At 42.1% G+C, this 22,248-nt stretch overlaps 1 protein-coding gene across 1 annotated transcript; it reads right to left on the bottom strand.

The window, feature by feature from the left end:
• Positions 1-6,100: 6,100 nt before the first annotated feature.
• On the bottom strand, positions 6,101-21,970 carry SERPINB5 (serpin family B member 5). The gene is made up of 7 exons (XM_051610981.1): positions 21,835-21,970; positions 15,471-15,645; positions 12,850-12,987; positions 11,665-11,782; positions 9,276-9,418; positions 7,811-7,978; positions 6,101-6,493 (listed from the first exon to the last, which is right to left on the bottom strand). Exons 2-7 carry the CDS (start codon positions 15,642-15,644, stop codon positions 6,101-6,103), a joined length of 1,134 nt encoding a protein of 377 aa, XP_051466941.1. The 5' UTR covers position 15,645; positions 21,835-21,970.
• Positions 21,971-22,248: the final 278 nt, after the last annotated feature.

The raw sequence follows: 22,248 nt of genomic DNA on the forward strand, positions 1-22,248 counted from the left end.
AAAAACTCTTATGGGAACGTACGTCCTCTAAGCAATTGTTGATGATAGCAGCATGTTGCAATTTAATGCAAATGCCATCAACATGAAGTTTCAAGCAGAGGACTGAGAAACCTGTATCTAGCAATACACTAATAGTACTTCTCTCAAAGCTGTCCAACCAGTTTGGCCAGCAATATCTGCTCTTAGCATCTCCTGATTGCAGTGCCAAGTCGTCCTGAGCTGCAAAACTGGGCATTAACCCCAGAGATCCACTGCTGCACTGCTGTGTATAATCCCTTTCAAGTTTGATGGGGTCTGGAGTGGACACAGGGGAGTGCAGCATTTAATTCCAGGATTCAGAGAAGCCTTGTTTGGAGCTGAGCTTGCTTGCAGAGATAAAGCAAATGAATGGGAAATTTATGAGCTTTACATTGCCTGAAGCCCTCTCAGGTAAGGAGTCAGCTTTATGTGTACTGAAGGAGCTTAATTAGGGAGGGAAATAAGTGTTTCCTTGAACTGTAAAAGGAATCTCCAGCCAGGGGGTACTCAAATAATTTGAGTGAAGAATAAAAGAATACTAGGAGTGATTGATCACTTGATTTATGTCTCCAGTGTAAAGTGAGATGGAAGTAAAGAGATGTGAAGCAGGGAGCTGCACCAGCACAGTGTTTGATCTCCCTAATCAGCACCACTGAGCTCAGGTGCAACTCAGTCTTATGGCAGCTGGACTCAGGAGTCAAAATTAAGTCCTCTGAGGTTGTATATGGCTTTGCAACCCAGAAAATTTTCTGTCTTTCCTTTCTCACCTCTTTTTTCTCCTACAAAGCATAAAACTGGCTTTGGATCCATCAGATATTTGAGGGATCAGACATTGTAAGGGGAGAAAGAAGGAAAGAGGAAGAAGATCTCCCAGCACCATCTTGTCCTTCCCACACTCCCCCTCTAGTGTTGAAGGTGGGCCACCCTCTTCCTCATGGGCAGCTCCCACCAGCTTTGCTGTTCCCTGCTCTTCTGCTAAGTTCTTAGCCTGGCTGCCCAAGCTCCAGTGCCCAAGTGCCCATCGAAAAGAGAGATTTGTAAAACGTGTAAACCAAGATGCAACAATAAAATTAGTGGGGTTTTACCTCATTATTTTTGTATTTTAGTCCTTCCACTTGCCCTTCACATCTTTGTTTCTGTTGTTCTTTCCTGCGTGTTTCTGTAGTGTTCCTTAGATTCCTCCTCAGTTCTTTCTGTCTCTTTTTCTGTGGGTTTTTTTTACCTATATTTCTGCACATTGCCATATCATGTATCATTTCTTCCACTGCCTTTACGAGTCCTAACCCCTTTTCAGTGGCAGTCTGTCATGGTCTGACTCAGGATCTGCAATTGAACCAGTGACAACAATGCTCTCGATCCCCTCCCCCTACCACCCAGGTAGGGAAGGCAAAAGATAAGGAGAGAGACTTTCTGGATTGAAAACTAAACGAGACAGCTCTAATCAAACACTAATGACAAAAGAAAATATGTACCATTATACACAGGTATGTGCAGGAATGTGCAATCCTCTATTGCCTGCCTCCCTATTGGAGGGCTGCAGATACAGCTCTTTTGCTCCTCTAGCAGCTGAGGCCACAGAGCAAAGCATCCTTGATGTTTCAGCACTTTCAGATGTTTCAGAATAAACATTCCAGTATTATCAGTCCACTAGCTGGAAAACTTGCTCCTAGCTAAAAGAGAGCTCACTGAAGAAGAAAAAAGAAAAATCAGTAAAAAGGAAATTGTCTTCATCCTGGCTCAAACCAGAACGCAGTCCAAGTACTTCTGAGTATCTTTCAAGACTTTTGTCCTTCCAGTCTCTGTGCTTTCCCCTTCCCTCCTATACTAACATTGTTCCTCCACTGTTTTATTTTACTGGCTCTTTACACATATCCCCACAGAACTTCCTTTACATCAGTTTAACTGTTTTGCCTCAGGAAATGCTGATGTATGTGCAAATTCTGTCTTTTCTGGGCCCTTAGGATAGCATATTCAGGGTTCAAAACTGTATTGCTCTTCCAGTGGGGCAAGTTTGTTCTGTGGAGCATTTTTCTACTTTCAAAACCAAACTGTTCTTCCTCACTGTCTCAGTTTGGCTAGTTGTTCTATCACCTGACCCCACTCTAGAAGGAGAATCAGAAAAAGGGAAGGAGACCCGTGGGTCGAAATTAGAACAGATGTAATAGAATTATAATAGTGAACAGGAAGGCAGCCATGGCAGAAGCCCTAGACATCTCCACAAACTTCCCGGTTTATAGTGATGGTGAATGGTATGGAATACTTTGGTTGGTCAGCTTGGATCAGCTAGCCTGGGCTTGCCCCTCCCAGCCCACTGCTCCTGCATGGCTCAGAACTACCCTTCACCCTAGTTGCTATGGAAATTTGCATGCCAAAGCTCAGTATAGACTCATAGAATGTTTTGGGTTGGAAGGAACTTAAGAAGATCATCTAGTTCCAATCCTCCTGCAAGGGCAGAGACACTTCCCACCAGACCAGGTCGCACAAAGCCCTTTCCAACCTGGCCTTGAACACTTCCAGGGTGGGGGCATCCACAACATCCCTGAGCAACCTGTGCCAGTGTCTCAGCACCCACACAGTGAAGAATTTCTTCCTGATGTCTAACCTAAATCTACCATCTCCCAGTTTAAAACCATTATCCCTCGTCCTGTCACTACACACCCTGGTAAAAAGCCTCTCCCCAGCTTTCCTGTAGCCCCTTCAGGTACTGGAAGGCTGCTATAAGGTCTCCTTGGAGCCTTCTCTTCCCCAGGTCGAACAGACCCAACTCTTTCAGACTGTCTTCATAGGAGAGGTGCTCTAGGCCTCTGATCATCTTTGTGGCCCTTCTCTGGACTCACTCCAAGAGCTCCATGTCCTTCCTGTGTTGCATCATCTCTTTTGTTCTCACAGAGTTGGACTCTGCAGCCTCTTAAAGCTACAGTTCCTCTGAACAGAAAAATTATCTAAAAATTCTGTCCCAGCAAAACCAGGACACTCACAGAAAACTTGTGTTATCACAAGACATGAAGATGTACTCCTTCCCTTATACAAAACGCTGGGTGCAGGAAGTGGGCAATGACTATGCAGCTGAGCAAGTGATGAGATGACTAGACACACAACACTGCAATTTGCAACTGCCTTGCAAAAGCCAGCCATGGCTTGCTTTTTTCCATCAGGGCCGTCACCCATCACCAGATAGTAATGCTCTGTTGAAAGGTTAGGTGGAGCACCTTGGAAACCTGAGCAAGTCCTCAGCTATGTTCACTTTCTCCATTGTAACCAACGCCTTTCAGCATGAAAGTGTTCCTATACACAAGCTCCCACACACGTTTTCCCATGTCCTTCCACGCAACTTCTTGCCCAAGGCCCAGAAGCCAGCATGGGTGGAACCAAACAATAGGATGTGACAGCATTTCTCACACCAGAACCTTACTGATACTTCTCCCCGTCATGTTGCTAGAGAGATAGGTTTCCTACTGGGACTGGTAGAGAGAAGAGGCAGAAGTGAAAAACGAACCCAAGCTTTTAATGGGAAGTCTACACCATTTATAAATGACCAATGAAAGGGTTCACCTTCTGTAGACTAAGCTTTGCATCTCTAACGTGCTTGCCTTGCATAGGCTAGGATACCATGGCATCAGTCAGGAGGTGGAGAAAGATGGGCCCCACCCTGAGGCAGTGTTTCTCTCTGCTTTCATGGGATAACCCTTCCTAACAAAGCTATCGTGAGGAACTCCCTGAGAAGATTTCATTATATAAATTTGTGTGGATGTGCTAAGTGCTCTGTGAGTTTGACCTCCGCCAATTGAAGACTGGCTCATGAACTAGAATGCTTTCAGAACCCCAAAAACCTGAAAGAATGATGTCTGACCTTTTCCCCTTCGGTAAATCTCACCCCGGCAGAAAAAGAGGGGTAGGGCAAACTGTCAAAGGTTCTCATCAGCACAGGCATATCAGTAAGTGTGGTATGGCCAGCGGGACAACTGGAACAACCTGACCAAGAGTCAGTGCCCAAACACAAACTGTACAGAATATGGGTAACTGTAGTCCTTCTTGCCTATGGATGGACTGCCTGTGCAGCTGCTTAGTCAGTTGTCAACCCCACGTGCAATGCCCTGGCCCACATCCTGCAGGGGAACCAGTAGAAACCACAGTGACAACAGCTCTGGATAACTCTGAGCCCAGCCTCCAAAACAGATCAGACAATGATGGGGTGCATAAAACATTTCCCAGTCATTCAGCTGTCACTGAAGTTATTGAGCTGGTAAGGGTCTTTGCAGGCAATTTGTTTTCAGACAGGATGAGCTGCAAAGTAATTGTTATATGTTGCATTATTCTTCTGACAGCTATGCATATATCAGGACACCTGATCTATTTCAGCAAAGAATCCCAGAGGTATTCAGGATCTCACCTCTCATTGGTTTTGGTGGAAGTTGGTTCCCTCAGTACCTTAAAAGACATGGGCCAATGACTCCAGTTAACCCTTTATTATTAAAATGTGTTAGAGCTTACTAAAGGTCCACAGAGAGAAAGAAACTGGCAAAACTAATGAATCATCGTGACTAAAGGCTTTTCACGGGTTGGAAAGGTCAAGAATCAAAACAGAAATCCTGTCTTCAAACTCACAATAACCACCATGCTTTTATCTGCTGTTAGAAGTATGCATATTAGGAGTCACATATTTCCACTTTGAAATCTCTTTCCAGTTTCTTTCAGACGTGCAGCACTTAGAGGAATTCTCAAATAAAATACTCCAATTTTTTTAAGTTACATAATTGAATTCTCTGTATATTGTGACCAGCTAGTAACATAGTCCTTACTGGGAATGATCATCATGTGGTCCAGAAGGGCAATCCAAACATTGTTTTAGTTTTTTATTGTGACTTTATGGCTTAAGTGAATCTGTCCATTACCATTCCTATCATTTATTAGAGGTTAAGGAATAAGAGTGAGCACACAGACTGACACTGGAGGTACTGCAGACATTTGACATGGGTTTTATAGTGTTTTATTCTGAACAGTAGTTAGGTAAACCAGTACTGAACATATGCAGCAGGCAGTCTTTAGGTAGAAATGAAATCTAATTACCATGATTTCCTATGGGATTTGGAGACTGTTAATTACAATTTTAATCTCTCTTAAGTTGAAGTCTTTATTTCTCTCTCAGGCCTCAGACATTAAGTAATTGTATGGAGTCTCCTTAATACTGAATCCAGATCTAGAAATGGCAGATAATCTGTGTGTGAAAATTGTGGTACTTCCAGTATTAGTCCAACTGCTTTCTCTCCTAGAATTGCATAATGCTCTTTTTCTTAGGATATATGCAATAGGGCTCCTCGTAGCTGCTGTTAACTGGCTCCCTCCTTCATTTCTGAAGGGTGATGTGCCAAAAAATCCCATGCAGATGAGTCCAGCCTCCCCAGTCTATGAACTGACATGCCCTGTGCTGAAGAGTTTTTGAGGTACACATTTTGTCACCATGACTGTTGCCTCTTGCACCCACAGATCACAGTGCAACCGCTGTTTCACAGATGCAAACTCTGATGCTGGCCTGAATGGTCTTGCTATGCCACAGAACATGGGAACTCTTTCAGTAGGCATTGGTAGGGCCTGGTAGGGCACCCTGGACCACCAAAATGTAGCCAGGTACAAGGGGAGGGCTATCACACCACACGTCCAGACTTTCCTGTTCCAGGCAGGAGGAATCCGCAGAGCATGGGTCATGAGGGTGAGTGGTTTGGCTAGGGAGCAACACTTCCTCCCAGAGTCCTTTCCAAGTCCTGGTCGATCTAAACCAGGCTCTCAGTTCATTTCATTTTGGGAAAGAGATGTCACAAAGGAACGAAATACACTTGTTGCTGAGGCTGGGATACTTCTCAGTAAAATAATATGTGTTCTTCACAGTAGGAATCCTTCAGCTTTAGGGGATGAAACATAAAGAGATAAACTATTTCTGCTGCAGATGTAGAGTACATCGTATTACCCAGCTGATTTATGAACCTCTTAGATTTCCTTTCAAGGGTAATAGTCAGGATGCCAAGCTTTACAGGAACATGCACCACCATAAATGTAATTGTGCTTTTTCATAATACATACACTCTGCTTAAGGGGAACAGAACTGGCCCAAAAGAATTATGTTGCGAGTTTTGTTGTGCCTAAACAGAAAGATAAATGGGTGGTCGGCTTTAAATTCATCTTTGTGTTGCAGAATCCGATATCCTGGTACTTCTCGGGAATCGCCACCTTGTTCATTTACTTCCAAAGATACTTTATGGATGATTTTTGACAAAACCACACCTTTTGTCTCACACATCTCAGAGAAATCTGACGCGCTCTCATTGAAGACATTTGTCATTCCCAAGCTTTCCAGAAGTGGCTTAAGGTCATGATCACTTTCCACGCTAAACTTTGGAAGAAATACATTCACTTTGGTGTTGGCCATCATGCTAGGATTGGTCCACTGTAATAATGTCTCAGGAGTAAGTGCCTTTGCCAGCTGAAGACATAAAGGAACAAAGAAAATTAATGAGCAGTCCAAAGAAAGAACAACAACAAAAAAGACCATTCCTGAACTTCCCACTCCTATCAAGCCCCAAAATAACAAAGTCCAAAAGGCAACCTTTGCTTTGGAATTCACAGCTGTAGCATTCAGGGTTAACATAGTCTCAGTTACAGTGATGCAAGTAAGATTTAAGGACAGGCCTCTAGAGCAACTCCACACTAGACCTGCATGCTCTGACTGTTAGCCCCTTACAAGCTTCTGATAGGCAGTCACCTCACCAACCATGTGAAGGAACCTGAGAAACACAGTCCCTACCCTGGTTACACCCGGCCAGCTGGTACATCCAAAGGTCTTGATTCTGGACCCCACAGAGTAATGAAATCGCTGGTCTTTAGGACAGAAAAAGCCTGCAAATCCAGAGCCTGAGCTCCATCAAACATGCAGCTGTTTGAGCAATTTTTTAAAAACTAAGAAGCAAGGAGGCAGAATTTGAGGCCAAAATAAACTGGTATCAGGGAAAACCTCACTTTCATTTTAAGATATGCATGTTCTGTAGTTTACTCCTACATATAAATGTAGCTTACAGCTGCAAAGGCAGATTCCTCCTGCCTTTAAAATGTACAGCCAGTTGCAGCAAATTACAAAGGAGACTTGCATGATCGTCTGTCTCTTAAGCCTTAAACTTTCAAGAGAGGTGAAAACATGCTCTAAAATTCTCATAGAGAAGTTGTATAAGAAACTGTTTTACTTTAGGGAATGCCTTTTAATTTTTAAATTTATGTGCAATTGTAATCAAGAAATGGCTCATTTTCAGGTACCTCTGCTCAAGATTAAAACTTAGAGAAGCATAAGACCTTAGTAAAATCACTTATGGATACACATCAACTGAAAAAAATTATTACACCAGGGTAAATAAAGACAGCACTACTGAGTACCCAGTATGACTTAAAGCCCTTTACTATAGCAAGAACAAAAATCTTCAGATGAAAATTATTTGGGGGGTCCAGATAAACTGATGCAGAATCCTGACATGCTTCATGGGCATCTTCTGCAGTTTACACTGTTTCAGTGCACACCATGTCTAAAACAAAATCCTGTTCACAACCTTACACTTGGGCATAGTAGAAACAATGATTCACAAATAGGACATCAGGAAAAGAGAAGCAGAATGAGAAGGTAAATTCCCAGGAAACTCAGTTTTTATTTCCTTCCATGTAACATCTAATTAACAAAAGTCTTCCCTAAGCATATGGCATTATAAGCTGCTGTTTCCAAGGGAAGCATCATGGCAATTCTATTTTTTTCTCTCACCTGTTCCAAGCCAGTGGTCTCATCTTCAATCTCTTTGGGCAGCAGAATGAGCATGCTTATATGTTTGTTAAGGCATGGAAGCTCAAGGATGGCAACATTTAATTCTTTTACATAGCCCAGGCAAAAAGTAGCTTCGAGGTTCATCATTTGCACTGGTTTAGTCTCAGTCTGCAAAACAGAGGAAACGATGTAGCATTCCTTTTAACTCACAAAGAAGATGGCAAGAGAGGAAAGCTTGTAAGCTTGCATCGAAGTGGTACGTGGAGTTAGCACCAGGGAATTTGTTGGCTTTCATGGGTAATATTACCAGCTGTAATAGACCCTCTGTTGGCTTTTTACATTAGGCAGCTTTCCAAAGAGAAGTGGAACAGAATTCTGTTTAATGCAATAGCAACATATTGGAGATGTGCCTTAAAAGAGAAATATACCTAATATCGATGGCCCTTCATGCCTGTTTCACTGAGTGCTACATACTATACTGTCTACAGAGCATCTTAATGCCAGCAAGTATCAAGCACTGAGCACATCTCAAAAGTGAAGGTCAAGCTGTTCATATGAATAATTGATATTTTGGTTCAGGCGCTGAAACAGAACAAGAAAAAATTTCACACTTAACTGAATTCCTATCATAGAATCACAGAATCCTAGGGGCTGGAAGGGACCTCGAAAGATCATCTAGTCCAACCCCCCTGCCAGAGCAGGGTCACCCAGAGCACATCACACAGGAAGGCGTCCAGGAGGGTTTTGAATGTCTCCAGAGAAGGAGACTCCACAACCTCTCTGGGCAGCCTGTTCCAGTGCTCTGTCACTCTCACAGTAAAAAAATTTTTTTTTTTTTTTGCATTTGCTTTTCATTAATGAAACAAAACTCTTCATTTCATTTTTACAAATGAAGAGTTACAAACTGTTCTGTTCACCTGGAAACTGATTTAAAATTCAAATTCGATAGGAAAATGTTACTCTAGGAAAACAAACAAACAACAAAAAAAACTCGAGATATTTCACTTTAAAGTTTTTGTATTGATTCTATAATTTTAAAAACTTTCTTAGCTGAAACTGTTGGCTGATGTGATAATTTATTAATATTTTCAATGAAACCAAAACTTCACTTTTTCTCATGCACATACATATATATGTATATATTTATGTATATATTTGGAGTACAATATCTTCATCTCACAAGCGTTGCCCAGCTTTACATCTTGGTTTAAAGCTGACTGATCACAATATTAATCACTGGACACAGATTTTTTAAGACAATAGCCATGGGTGCTGCACCCACTTGGACCTCATGGCTAAGCAGGGCTGATATGCAGAGGGCTCCAGTCCTGAGCCTGACAGGAAAGAGGGAGATTGATGAGGCACCGTGGCTGAAGAGGAAAGCACAGGGCCAGGCACTCAAAGTTTGTATAGTCTTGAGTGGAAACAGTGCTCTATTTTTTTATTAGTTTTTTTCAGAACATACCTTGTTGACTTTAAAAGGACATTCTTTGATCTCTGCCTCTGGGAACTTCTTCATCCAGTTTGTGACAAAATAAGCTGCATTAACTAGGAGGATCTGAGTCTGGTCACTTATGCTACTCTCATTCAAAATACTCTCCATTTTGCCTGTGAACAGGTTTAAGACGGTTGTTAATTAAATAATACATTATCAGTATATCAGTTGCTTCAATTGAATATGTAAACATTTCACTGAATTAAAAGATTTGTGTCTTGCACCTCGCAGGAAAAAAAAAAAAAAAAATCTAATGAAAAATTCTAAAAAGAAGCATTTACTTAAGTTTGCTGCACAGTGTTTGAAATGGGATTCGGGATCAAGATCTTCCAAATTATATACTTTCTTGGCTTATATAGCATGGAATCAAAAATATGTCTACTGCTTTTGTTCAGTACCTTAAAGAACGTACCACATTATGAAGTGAAAGTCAATGCGTGTGAGCAAAAACAACATTTGTCATTTGGAGAGCCAGATTCCAGCTGAACAGCTATTCTTTTCTAGAGTGATACATGAGAATAAAATAACCAAAAGAAAAAAAAATGTTGCTATGATTAAAGTTCATAACCAGATACTGCTACAGACTTCAAAAAGGGTATGAAAAAGTTGTGTCATCCCTCTTGCTCTGTTTCAGACTCGTTCAAGCACTGCCCTAAAAGAAACTGAATCAAGAGCACTAGAAAGGCAAGTGCTGCCTTCATGCATCAATTGCATAGGCAGGACAAGGTGCTTCCACACAGCCACCTCTACCAGCCCGGGAAGGACCAGACATGAGGAACTGGTTGGATGGTCAGATCCAGAGGTTAGTGGTCAATGGCTTAATGTTGAGAGAAGTACTGTTTAATATCTTCATTAGTGATGTTGACGGTGGGATTGAGTGCACCCTCAGCAAGTCTGCAGATGACACCAACAGAGTGGTGTAGTTGACACACTTGAGGGACAGAACGCCATCCAGAGGGACCTGGACAAGCTCAAGAAGTGGGCCTGTGTGAATGTTAGGAGGTTCAACGAGGCCAAATGCAACACCCTGCACCTGGATGGAGGCCATCCCCAGTATAAATACATGCTGGAGGATGAAGGGATTGAGAGCAGTCCTGTGGATAAGGACTTGAGGGTTCTGGTGGATGAAAAGCTGGACATGAGCCAGCAATGTACACTCACAGCCCAGAAAGCCAACTGTATCCCAAGCTGCATGAAAAGAAGTGTGGCCAGCAGGTCAAGGGAGGTGATTCTACCCCTGTGCTCCATTCTTGTGAGGCCCCACCTGGAGTACTGTGTCCAGTTCTGGAGCCCCCAAGACAAGAAGGACATGGAGCTGTTGAAGCAAGTCCAGAGGAGGGACACAAAGTTGACCAGAGGGCTGGAGCATCTCTCCTATGAAAACAGGCTGAGAGAGTTGGGGTTGTTGAGCCTGGAGATGAGAAGGAACCAGGGGGACCTTATAGTGGCCTTCCAATGCTTGAAATGGGCTTTTAAGAAAGTCAAGGACTTTTTAGCAAGGCCTGTTGCAATAGAACAAGGGATAATGGTTTTAAACTAAAAGAGTGCAGATTTAGCTAGGTATAAGGAAGAAATTTTTTTACAATAAGGGTGGAACATATCGTCCAGAGAGATGGTAAAAGCCCCATCATTGAGAACATTAAAGGTCAGATTGAACAGGGCTCTGAGCAAACTGAACTACTTGACGATGTCCCTGCCTGTTTCAGGGTCATTGGACTAGATAACCTTTAAAGGTCCCTTCCAACCCAAACTACTCTATGATTCTATGACTCGTACAGCCATGTGTTCATGTTTGTACCACACGAGGGCAACAGGCATCAGCTGACTCCAGAGCTGCCTGTGCACAGGCTGCAAAACGGGCTCTGTTGTGGGCACTGTGTGGTGGCACAGGCCAGGGCCAGACCTCTGCCCTCTGCCAGACTGGGCAGGCTCTGCCTGGGCACCCTCCAGGTCACTGATGTGCATCTCCTGTGACTCGGCTGAGTGGCTGGTGGCTCAGCGGTGCTGTGGGAAAAGCTGAACTATTAATTAATGGCCTGAAATTCAGAGTCCCGCAAATACTTCCCATTGGAATAAAACTCTTAAAGAAAGCCAGGGCCTGGGCTTGATGTATCGATGTCAGATGTTTGTGAAGCTCCATAGCCAGGAGCTGTCCTTCTAGCAGACTGTCCTGTTGCAGTCAAATGTCAGCAGCTTTCCCCAAGGCTAATGCGAGGTCAGTCTCATGAATCCAAATAGTATGTCCCACTGCTTTCACTATGTATTTATTTCTAAAAGCATTAGTAAAGAGGTGTCATAAGGACAAAGATCTCTTTCTTAAATGTGGTAAACAACATCCCCAGTGTTAAGCTGGACTCACCATCTGTTAGCTCTGAAAGAGATTTGTTGATCTTTTGTCGGGTTTCCTCAGTTTTTTCTTTGAACTCCACTAATTCCAGTTCAGATGGAAAAGGCCTCTTTGTGGAGTTGACAAAGTCCTGAAAGACACAAGGTACCAAAGTCATCCACAGTTAAACGCCATCCACTCAATGACTTGTTACACAGCCCACCACACTGGCATCCCAAGCTTCACCTCAGATAGTTGGGGAGTTTATGATGATGGACATCTATGAAATAACAGCTGGTGACAATCAGCACGCACAGCTGCATTCAACATATGACTCCCAAGGGTGTCTTCAGTCCTGTGGCATTACATCAGCACCTAAAGTAACTTTGGTACTGCAGGAGTGAGAATGTTGCCAGAACATCTCGGCAGCTCCCTCAGAGCACGCGGCAGATGATTCTATGAACTTAAAAGGATAAAACAAGCCCCAGTCCAAGCCTGAGTAAGATAAAGGACAGAGATAAAGGCCGTGGGCTACTCAAATCATGTCTGTCCTCACCAGATGAGATGTTTATTGCTGTGGGTAAGCAACAAAGGTTGAACAGCAGGTAATCTGATCATAGCATCATTTTGCATATTGAGAGTTTTCTGAAACATCACTTCTAGGCTGACACTGCTCTTGCTTGGGGGCCTTTGAGGGAAAAAAAGACCCCATGACATTTTTCTGCTGTTTGCAAGGTTCATAAATTATAAGGCCAAACAACACCTTCCTCACCTTTGTTGTTTCAATAGCCAGGCTTCTGCATTCTCAGGCAGATTAAGAAAACTTCAATTTATGCAGTACTTACTTGGGTGTGTGAACTGGACATGCACTTGCACTACCCACTTGTTTTAAAATTCATTTTTGCTCATACTTAAAATGCAAAGACCTTGATGTGGCATAGAAGTCACATTGCATTCAAAACTTACTGAGCCTACTAACCTAAAGTGTATTAATGAAAGAATTACAGGTGTTGTAATAGTTGCATAGCTTGGGGTCAAGGAGGACACTCATCCTCCCACAGATTTTTATGGCAGCAGAGAACATTATGTTGTCAGTAATCTGAAACTACTCAAGTAACAGCCAAAAGTGAGAGAACAATAACATTGAAGTCTGCACCACAACCTGTCGACTTGCTGGCCAAGCAATTCATAGCACTGGGGCTTTTCTGCAGTACTTACTGTGGTAGGATTGAGAGACTTGTCTACAAAGAGCCGTTTGACCATTTTCAGTGCAAAGAAAGAGCTGAGTTTGGAAACATCTGAAGTTACTGTTTGAAACCCAAAAGACACATCTTTGACATCTTGTAAGTGGAGTACCTGTTAAATGAACATAATAAAATAGTATATTTTTTAAAAAAAATAATAAATTATTATTATATCATTCCTAACAGCTTAGAAAAAAATATGTTAGTTTGTGACCAGAGCTATGGCTTTTCATATTCAAGCTAACAACACAGCCTCTTACTCAGAAACCCTTTTATTTATTTGACATCCTCACATAAACCTAAAAACTTGATCCCACCAGAACTTTAACCAAATGTGTCTCTTTCCTGTGAGCAGTCTAAAGAAAATCAATAGACCCATTCATGCTGGTGATGTGACTTAATAAATTAAAACTCTGCAGTATGGTGTGATAATGTTTCAAACAAACTTAAATTCCTGTCCAAAAACCTGGAGCTTTTAAGCCAGACAAATGAGGGCCCCAGCTAGTCTCCTTTCTGGAAGTGGGCTACACCTTTAAAAATGCTGAACAGATCAAGTTTTCTGAATTCTGTGACTGATAACATGACATCACATGATATTTCAGCAAAACTTCATCAGATAACTATGTCTGGTTTGGTAGACAAAGCACAAGCTGGAGGTAGGGCTGCTGACCCACACCTGGCCACCTCCCAGCTCCTGAGATTGACAAGTTCTGTTCTGCAAAGGTCTGGGGTGACCTAAAACTCACTGCTTTTAGGCATCAGAGGTGAGACGTTCCTGTTGGTTTTGTTTGAAAATAATTCTGTAAATATGAATTGAACTTCTATGCCCACTCATTACAGGTCTTTGGTGGTGACTCTTTCATTACAGGCAGCCTGCCCAGCCCTCTTCCGCTGTCTCAGACTCCCACATGAGGCACAGCAGGTACTAGCAACCTACTTTCCACTTTGACCCTCACTCCTTCTCTTTCTCCCTGAACACATAATACCTTCAGGGACACAAGAAATAGCTGCTCCGCCTTAGCCAGTCCTCTGTGTCCTCCCTTCTCCTTGCTCAGTGGGAGGAGAAGGAAAGATGCTCCCCAGGACACAGCACCAGCCCATGTCTCATAGTCAGACTCCATGGTTATTTCCTCAGAAACAACTTTCTCAACTTGTTTTGTGTTCCTCCAACACTTTCATTTCTTTGCATGTTAAATGCAGAAAGCTTCTGTGCCTGGAAACCACATTTGGGGAGGAAGCTACACTACTGCAATTTCTCTACTTGGGAGAGCTTTTGGCACAAGTTCATTAACTGATATTTCAAAGTAAGACTGTCAGTCTGTTTTATTTTGTATCTAGTATTTAAAACCCAAGCATGAACTCAGGAGCAGAAGGTAGAATAGACATGGAAAATAGGAGAGATTCCATTTTAAAACATCCCAAGTATTTCTTAGTATCTGTAGTCCTCACTTTTTATATGCTACTTGAGAAATATCAAACATAAACAGGTTTGTGTAACAGAAATCCATTTGTGGATGTGTAAGTTAATTTATCAGTGGGTGGTTCCAGGCAAATTGCAGACACAAGTGAAAACAAAATGAAGGGTAGGTTAATATTTTGAACTCTCCCATTAAAAAGACAGCAATTGAATTTTGAAATGGTGAGAAAGCTGAAGAATGTCATTTAAAAAAAAATAAAATTAAAAAGCCATCCTGTTTGGAAAAATCTGCAATACCTAGAAGATCTTCATGGATATATTGTTGTGCAGCTCTGTGAATAGCACAAGACTCAGTGTAATCTGTGGCATGAGGAGGGGCACAGGAGGTTGTGTTCAGTGGGGCCTTCCGTGAAGGAAAAGTACAGGGAGGAATTCCCAAAGGCGTGAAAATGTATTCAAATATGTAGAAAGCCCCTGGGAGCAAAGTGATAATCAGCACATAAATGCATACTGAATTGCTTCTCCTTCACCTCTAGGTAACTGCAGAAACTGTGGGCACTCTCACTAGCATAAAAAGGAAGTATGCAGATCTCTGTTCACACAGCAAAAGAGGCTGCAAGGCTGCCTCCATGCACCAGAGTGAACTTGATAAACTGACTGCATCATGGCTGTCACCCTGCACTGTGTTGTTGGAAACATTCATGTTGTGCCCTTTTCTACTGCCTGAGCCTCCTTTCAGCTGTATTGCAGGAGAAAGGCATGATGTCAGTGATAGGGCTGCTAAGCAGACTTGCTGCTGACAATTAATGGCAAAATTATTTCCATTTCTGTAAAGCTTAGGTATTCTTGAATAATGAAAAAAAACCATTATCCCTCACTACCTCGACTATGACTTCAAGTCACAATCAACACTCTGCCAAAAGGAGACAAGGCTTTAATGCAGCTGTTGAGGATTCTGCCATGTCCCCTTCCACGTCTGAGAAAGCTTTTTCTTTATGCCAGATTTTCAATCTCTTTTGTGGAGGTGTGGAACCATTCAGGAATTTCAGAAGGATGGTTTGCAGCCTGGCTTACATGGGAACCAGACATCCAGTAGAACATTAATAAGAATAAATGAGAAAACCACCTCCAACCACCATATAATTTTGCGGCCACAGAATGGGATGCTGAGAGTTTACCTGTTTCATCTGGTCTGCAGTATCACCTTTCGTAGCTTTATATGCCAGAGCCAGAGATGTTGAGGTACACAGTGGGGCAAAAATAATATTGGCTGTTTTGTCCTTCTCACATATTTTTTTGAACATATCAACTGCAAAAGCAGTGTTTGCTAGTTGCAGAGCATCCATCGTCATCCTGAAACAGAAAAGGGAAAAGAAAAATGACTCAGGGTGTAATTCAAGCTTCTGCTGTGGTGGGCTGGGTCAGAATAGTGAAGGAGTATGGGGATTGGGGAGTTTTAATGTTGGAGAAGAGGAGAGGAGAGGAGAGGAGAGGAGAGGAGAGGAGAGGAGAGGAGAGGAGAGGAGAGGAGAGGAGAGGAGAGGAGAGGAGAGGAGAGGAGAGGAGAGGAGAGGAGAGGAGAGGAGAGGAGAGGAGAGGAGAGGAGAGGAGAGGAGAGGAGAGGAGAGGAGAGGAGAGGAGAGGAGAGGAGAGGAGAGGAGAGGAGAGGAGAGGAGAGGAGAGGAGAGGAGAGGAGAGGAGAGGGTCTGATCAAGTCCACTCAGCTTCAGAGCACACTGGCAGCTCCAGAGGAGAAGGGAAGGTCTCATCCATGTCCAACCAAGGAAAAGTGAGGGGTTCAGTAAAAGCCATTTCCTTCAAGTGTTGGCAATGCCATGTGCTATGTGGAGTCAGTATTACCAGAATCACTTGAGGAAATCTGGGTAGTCAGTGCAACTCATGCATATTGAGTCAAATTGGACCACATATGAATTTAGTCTGGTTTTAACTGATACTCTTCAAATCTTATGCCAACTTCTAAGGTACTTTGCCTATGCACTGGCCTCTCCTGGCTCTCGGACAGGCCTTTAATAGTCTTGTGACCTTTTCTGTCTATTGCTTCATGGCTAATCATTAAAGCTTTAGCTTTGGTACATGTCCTTCCTCTAGGGGATGATTCCTCACTCTCCCTAGCCTTGCTAGACATCTCCAGAAAGCTGTTTAATCCTGTAAGTTTAGATTGTCCTAGAAACTTAAAAGAGACCTCCTAAACGCATACTGGTGTGTGCCCACTCATCACTTACACTGTTTTAACTGCAAATAATTTCCTAGCTGTTCTTAATAACTACAGTTGCCACAGGACTGTTAGATTATCTGTGCAGTTAGGAATGGGACGGGTAGCATTCAAGGGACAGTGGCTGCAGTCTGTCCCCTGGGAAAGCTCCAGGTAGTGTTCCTATCTTCCCAGCTACTTTCACATAACTGAAATATTGCACTGTGGTGTAAGCACGTTTGTATAAATTCAAGCTAACAAGCACAAATCACAGAATTTTGGTCAATAGCACAAGTCTGGCTTTAGGCCAGCAAGCACACAGAAGACAACCCCTTTGGCATAGTGAATTTGATGCTACTCTGCCCCCATTACCATGTATCCCTAAAAGACAGGCAATCTGTTAAAACTGGTGTTAAACATCTCCATCAAAGCTATTGACTGAGAAAGAAAGGAAATGGAAAAGATTAATATTGGGAAAGACTTTTAAAAGGCATAGGATTTCACACAGAACCTGAAAGCTGTCACCAGCACTTGCTCTCTCCAGGAAAAATGGCTAAACAGCAGCATAAATATGCTGTGGAAATGTGATTTTTAAAGCTGTGTTCTTATCCAGACACATCCCTATCCACTTTTGCATTTCAGGCTCTGATACTGTAGACCTAGGGGTCCTAATTTATCCTGTTATGAAAAGAAAAGTCACTTATTTCTTACATTGGTAGGAGGTTTGCTAATCTTTTGAAAAATGCCTTAAGGACAGAGATTTCTCTCCACTAACTGACTATTTAATACTGCAGTTTTGAGCATTTTCTTCTTACCTAGTTCATATCCTTTGCATTCTAGCCAAGAAAGGTGTCACTGGGTGAGAGCAGCAAGGTATGAGAAGACGGAAAGGAGAAGAGGGAACATATGAGCAGGGAACTGTTTCCAGCAAGGTACCTTTCTTGACCATTCACTCTCATCCCAGTTTGGAAAGGCGTTTTAAATGAGAAGAATCTCCTATTTGAGTGCATGTGTCATACTGCTCAAACTTAGCTGCACATCTGACACCATCATAAAGAGATGCTGTGGAGCAGTTGTGATACTTGACATTAGTGAATTACTTCCAAGTGTTATTCACACATTTTTATGGGAGTAACAGAATGGGTACATAATTTGCCTGTGACACAGTGGAGAAAACACTTTGATGTACTTGTAAGGCCTTTTTGATTGGAGAAGGCCTTTTACAAAATAAATGTCTTTATTTTTATTTTAATTAACTTATACATGTTCTTGGAGCTATTTGGTAAGGCAACAAGCTTACTTGGCAATTGTATCGGGCTAAAAGAGACTGTATAAAAGGTTACTGAAATGCATTGCACAATCTAATTAAGTAGGGAAAAAAAAAGATACTGGCATAAAACCAAGGCTTTTTACATCCATGTTTGAAAAGCACACCCAATCAGCGCTGCACTCTCACAAAATGTTCTGACTGTTGGTATTAGCAACAAACTGTTTGCTAACAAATCCCCTCCCACTGGAAAAAAATAACAAAACAAAACAAAAAAACACAACCAACATTAGATGTACATCACTGAAGAAAGCTATCCCTACACAAAAATACAGAGGAGTATGCTTTGCAATATCTAGAGGTTTTGCCAGATCCTGAATTCAGAATGGATCTGGCTGAACTTGTCCATCTTCCAGCAGCCTGGCAGTGCCCAGCAGCTGCTTGGGAAAGAGAGATTATCCATGTGAGATCCCATTGTACAGTGTCAGGAGGCACTGAGCTGATGTCAGAGTGAGCTTCAGGAAACGTGTCTCAGAGAACTTACGAGTGTAAAGGGAGAACTAAGCGCCAGCACAGCACTGCAACCATGTGTCTCATTGACGTAGTCACAATTTCTCATGCGTGAAAGCACTAATTACCAGAAAAGTCAAGCTTGCCAGAAGCCATGGGCTCAACATACACCGTATAGGAGGACAGCTTTGGGCCAAGCTGTGGCAAAAGACAGTTAAAACAAATTTGAAGGACTGAGACTGCTGCTCAGGGAGTAACTTGGAAAAACAGAGGCAAAGGAGCAAAGAGAAAATCCTATTTCAAAATGTCTCTCTGTCATTACTCATCCCAGACGTGCACCACTGTGCCTGTGCATGCCTTAAACAAACTCCCTAGCATAGGCTACCTATCTTATCTTCCCCATCAACTCAACCATTCACACATGAACACACAATACATACATATACTTTGTCTCCTTCTCTCTCTCCTACCCTCTTCTCACAACTAAAATTTGAAGATCTGGGGCAAGTACCAAGTTCCCGGGTATTTCTTACTGAGGAGCTGGTGGACAATTATACAGATAACTAAGAATGTGTCATTTGACATCTACCACCCTCAAGACAAAAAATATGGAGAATCTCCCAATTCAGAATGAGGCCTGCAGTTCACCTGAAACAAATCCTATTTGCTGGTGGGGTAGAACATCATTCTTTAGTGCTGGCTGGCCTGATATTACTCTATCTAAGCCAGCCATAACCACTTAAAAATACTTATTGTTTCTTTCTGGCTTAATCATGCTAATGTGACACTGTCATTCTAACAATAGTATTCTCAGTTATATTGGCACACCTAGGATGATTTTAAGATGGGTAGTGTATGTGTAGTACCTGTGTTTTGCTTCCTTAAGTTGCAGGAGATTCAAAGTAAGGAAATCAATCAGGAAATGTTGCAAAATTAAGTTAAACTTTTCTTCCTTATGCCAGTGAAACACTGTGCCACGATTTAGAAAATCTTATTTTCTGTCCTCATTGGTAACTCTGATACTGTTCATGCCAGATCATTTTCTATAAAGTTTACATGTTCTTTTTCAGTGAGGAAAAACTAGAGGCATTTTGTGGTGAACCTTATATTTTTCTTTTGTTCATCCAGTAACTGCTGATATTCTCCAAGCTTCTTTTCGTGCTGAGTGAAACTATTTCTGGTAGAGGTAAAGCTCTCCATTCTTATAATATCTTTCTTTTAGTGCTACTATTGAAATAATGCCCATTCGAGGCATTTTGTAGGAAAAAATGTTCACCTTCACCCTTAACCTTGAATGATGGTCCAGGTAGCCAAAAAAAATCTCAATTTCATCATCTTTTTCAACTGCATCTGGTCAGCTAGCTCTTTTATGCTCCATTTATTAATGATGATATGATATTTAGGAGCTCATATTCTTGAAAGGTATTTACTGTATTAAATATTAGCAAATCTTTGGGACTCTTATGTATTCCAAACTTTGTGAATCCATTAAAGCCAGTTCCAGCAGAGTGAGAAGGGCTGAGGCTTGCATCAAGAGGAAAGCCCATTTGCTGCACATTCGCAGTCTTAGAAAACAGATGCAGCTCCTGAGTCAGTAATCACAGGGCGCTTTCAAACAGGGAGGAGTCAAAAAACTGAAAATTAAATTTTTAAAAGGCCTGCTGCATGGATTCTTGCTGAGTCCCTCCTTTCCTGGGAAAGTGGTGTGTCAGCATTTTCAGAGCATTTCCAGGCCTGCGGCCTGGGACATCTAAGCACAGGTAGCTTGTGATCCACCCCGCTTTGCTTAAAACTCTGCCACAGCATTATAGAAACACTGTGAGATACAGAAAGGAGCTGAAGGGCTACAAAACCAGTTTAGAAAAGCCTGATATAAACTTGTTTATTGGTATAAGACACTATTTTTGCTTAGTCACTCTAGAATGCAACAACAAAACAAAAAATAAAAACAAACAACAGAGAGGCTTTGTTTACTATCTGCTTACTGAGAGAAAAGCTAAATGTAGCTTATCTTGTAAAAGTGTAATCAGGAAAATACCAATGTCTGTGTGGAAACGTCTGACAAGTCAAGTTAGCCATATTGTATGGATAATCTGATAAAGCAGAATCAGTATTTATTTTATTCTTGTCTTGGTTAAGCAGTCCTTCCAGAAGAACCCACCTGGGGCAGATTGTTGTGAGCCGATGCCTATCAGAGATCACCATTCAAATTAGGTATCACTGTTCAAATTAGCCAATTAGCACTGGCCAGGTACATGTTCTGTCAGAGGCAGTATTTAACCTATTGTCCATTTTGCTACCGATTATCATAACCCTTATGCTCTTTTCTTGCTGTGGACTTACCTGGTAGAGCAAGGGGCCTGTTCCAGTTTATCCTTGGCTAAATCAGCAAAAAGACACTGCTCTTGCTTTGCTGGATTGAAAGGCATTTTGTTTAGTCTTACGTGGGGGGAGAGAAGATGGACTGTTCCCCACACACATAAAGCATGGACAGCGTTGGACATCCAGTGCTGGCAGGTTTATTTGGTTTACAGCTCAGGATATGTGAGTGCAAGTGCTGCAGGCTCTCCAGTTCAAACAAACTTCCACTGAGAGGATGAATTATATGAAAGAACCCACATGCATGTTCCACAAGTGTGGCATTAGCCTTTGAAACTAGCTCAAGTATGACCCCATTTCAGCTCTTACTCAGCAAACGCAATATAAAAAATAAATAAAATACTTCCATGAGCTTTTCTACATACTTCTACACAAATGACAACTCTACACCTGGCAGACTACCTGGCTATGCAACAAGAATACAATCTCCTCTGAGCAGAACTTTCTTTGAGGAACACAAGACCTCAGACTGATGTGGGACCAGAGCGTCTCGTTTGGTTGGGGAAAAAAGCGCTGTCAGCAATATAGCAGGGAAAGTCACTCCAAGAAAGAAAGAAACAAGACACTGCAATATGCTTTGTTGCACCTCAATAGCCAGCAAATTCCTCAAACTAAATGGTCACCCTGAAAAGAAATTGGTAATTACTGGACCTAAGTTCCTGCTCTTCACTTTAAACAGCTGTGGATTAGTCACTTGTTTAATAACTCAAACCCAACAGAGCAGAGTGTACACACGTCTGCAGAAAATGAAAGGAATATTCCTCTGTAGCAGAGACTCATGAAACAGTCCAAATTCTACTTTGACACATGGAGCATTTTCATGGCATCATACACAAACTGCTTTTTCTGATATGGGGAAAGTAAATTGCAATAAGCCATCATATTTTAATAATTTCAAACACCCTTGCTGTCTCACCTGTCAGATCCTATTCACCACTTCTAATGAATCTCTTCAGGAGGAAGAAATACAGCATGACAAATGCAGCAATTTTGGGATGAAACCAAAATATTGTTGCTGGGGAAGGCTGTTTTGCTCCTTTAATTGCACATGATATCTATTTGTATAAATTTCCTTATCCCACTCCCTCTACATGATTATGTTTCAAGATGGAGATTTGTTAACTATTATTTAGACATTACTTAAAGTATCAGAGGAAGAAAAAGCTGTACTCACTTTATAAGGCTATAATCCTGGGAAACGAATCAATGGAATGGGTACAGCACAAAGAAGTAGCTGCCCGTGGTGAAACCTTGCCGAGCAGAAGACTCTGGTAGCTTTGCCTGCTCATTGACACCACTCCCACTTTCCCAACCTTAATTTGTGTGCGCACACACTCCCTCTCACTCTCACTTCCCCCCACACACACACCCCTTAATCATTCTTGATGGCAACTCCTACACTGGAGGAGTGAAATGATTCACACCAGAGTTGTCTTTGCCTGCCCAGCCACTGAAGACAACAACAAGCTCTGGCAGGAAAGAGCAGCCTTTGCACATTGCCTTCAGCAAGCACAGTACAAAAGGCACCAGACAAGCATGAACGCAGGCTCCCAAGGAGAGAATACCACAGTGGCTAAGCAATTAAAAG

The sequence above is a fragment of the Apus apus genome, chromosome 2 (assembly GCF_020740795.1).
Source record: "Apus apus isolate bApuApu2 chromosome 2, bApuApu2.pri.cur, whole genome shotgun sequence".
NCBI lineage: Eukaryota > Metazoa > Chordata > Aves > Apodiformes > Apodidae > Apus > Apus apus.

Coding starts and splice junctions, on each gene's coding strand:
- SERPINB5 (XM_051610981.1), bottom strand. CDS start 15,644: ATGACGATGGATGCTCTGCAACTAGCAAACACTGCTTTTGCAGTTGAT. Junction 12,988..15,470: donor CTGCAGACCAGATGAAACAG/GTAAACTCTCAG, acceptor TTCATTTAACAG/GTACTCCACTTACAAGATGT. Junction 6,494..7,810: donor AGACCACTGGCTTGGAACAG/GTGAGAGAAAAA, acceptor TTATGTCTTCAG/CTGGCAAAGGCACTTACTCC.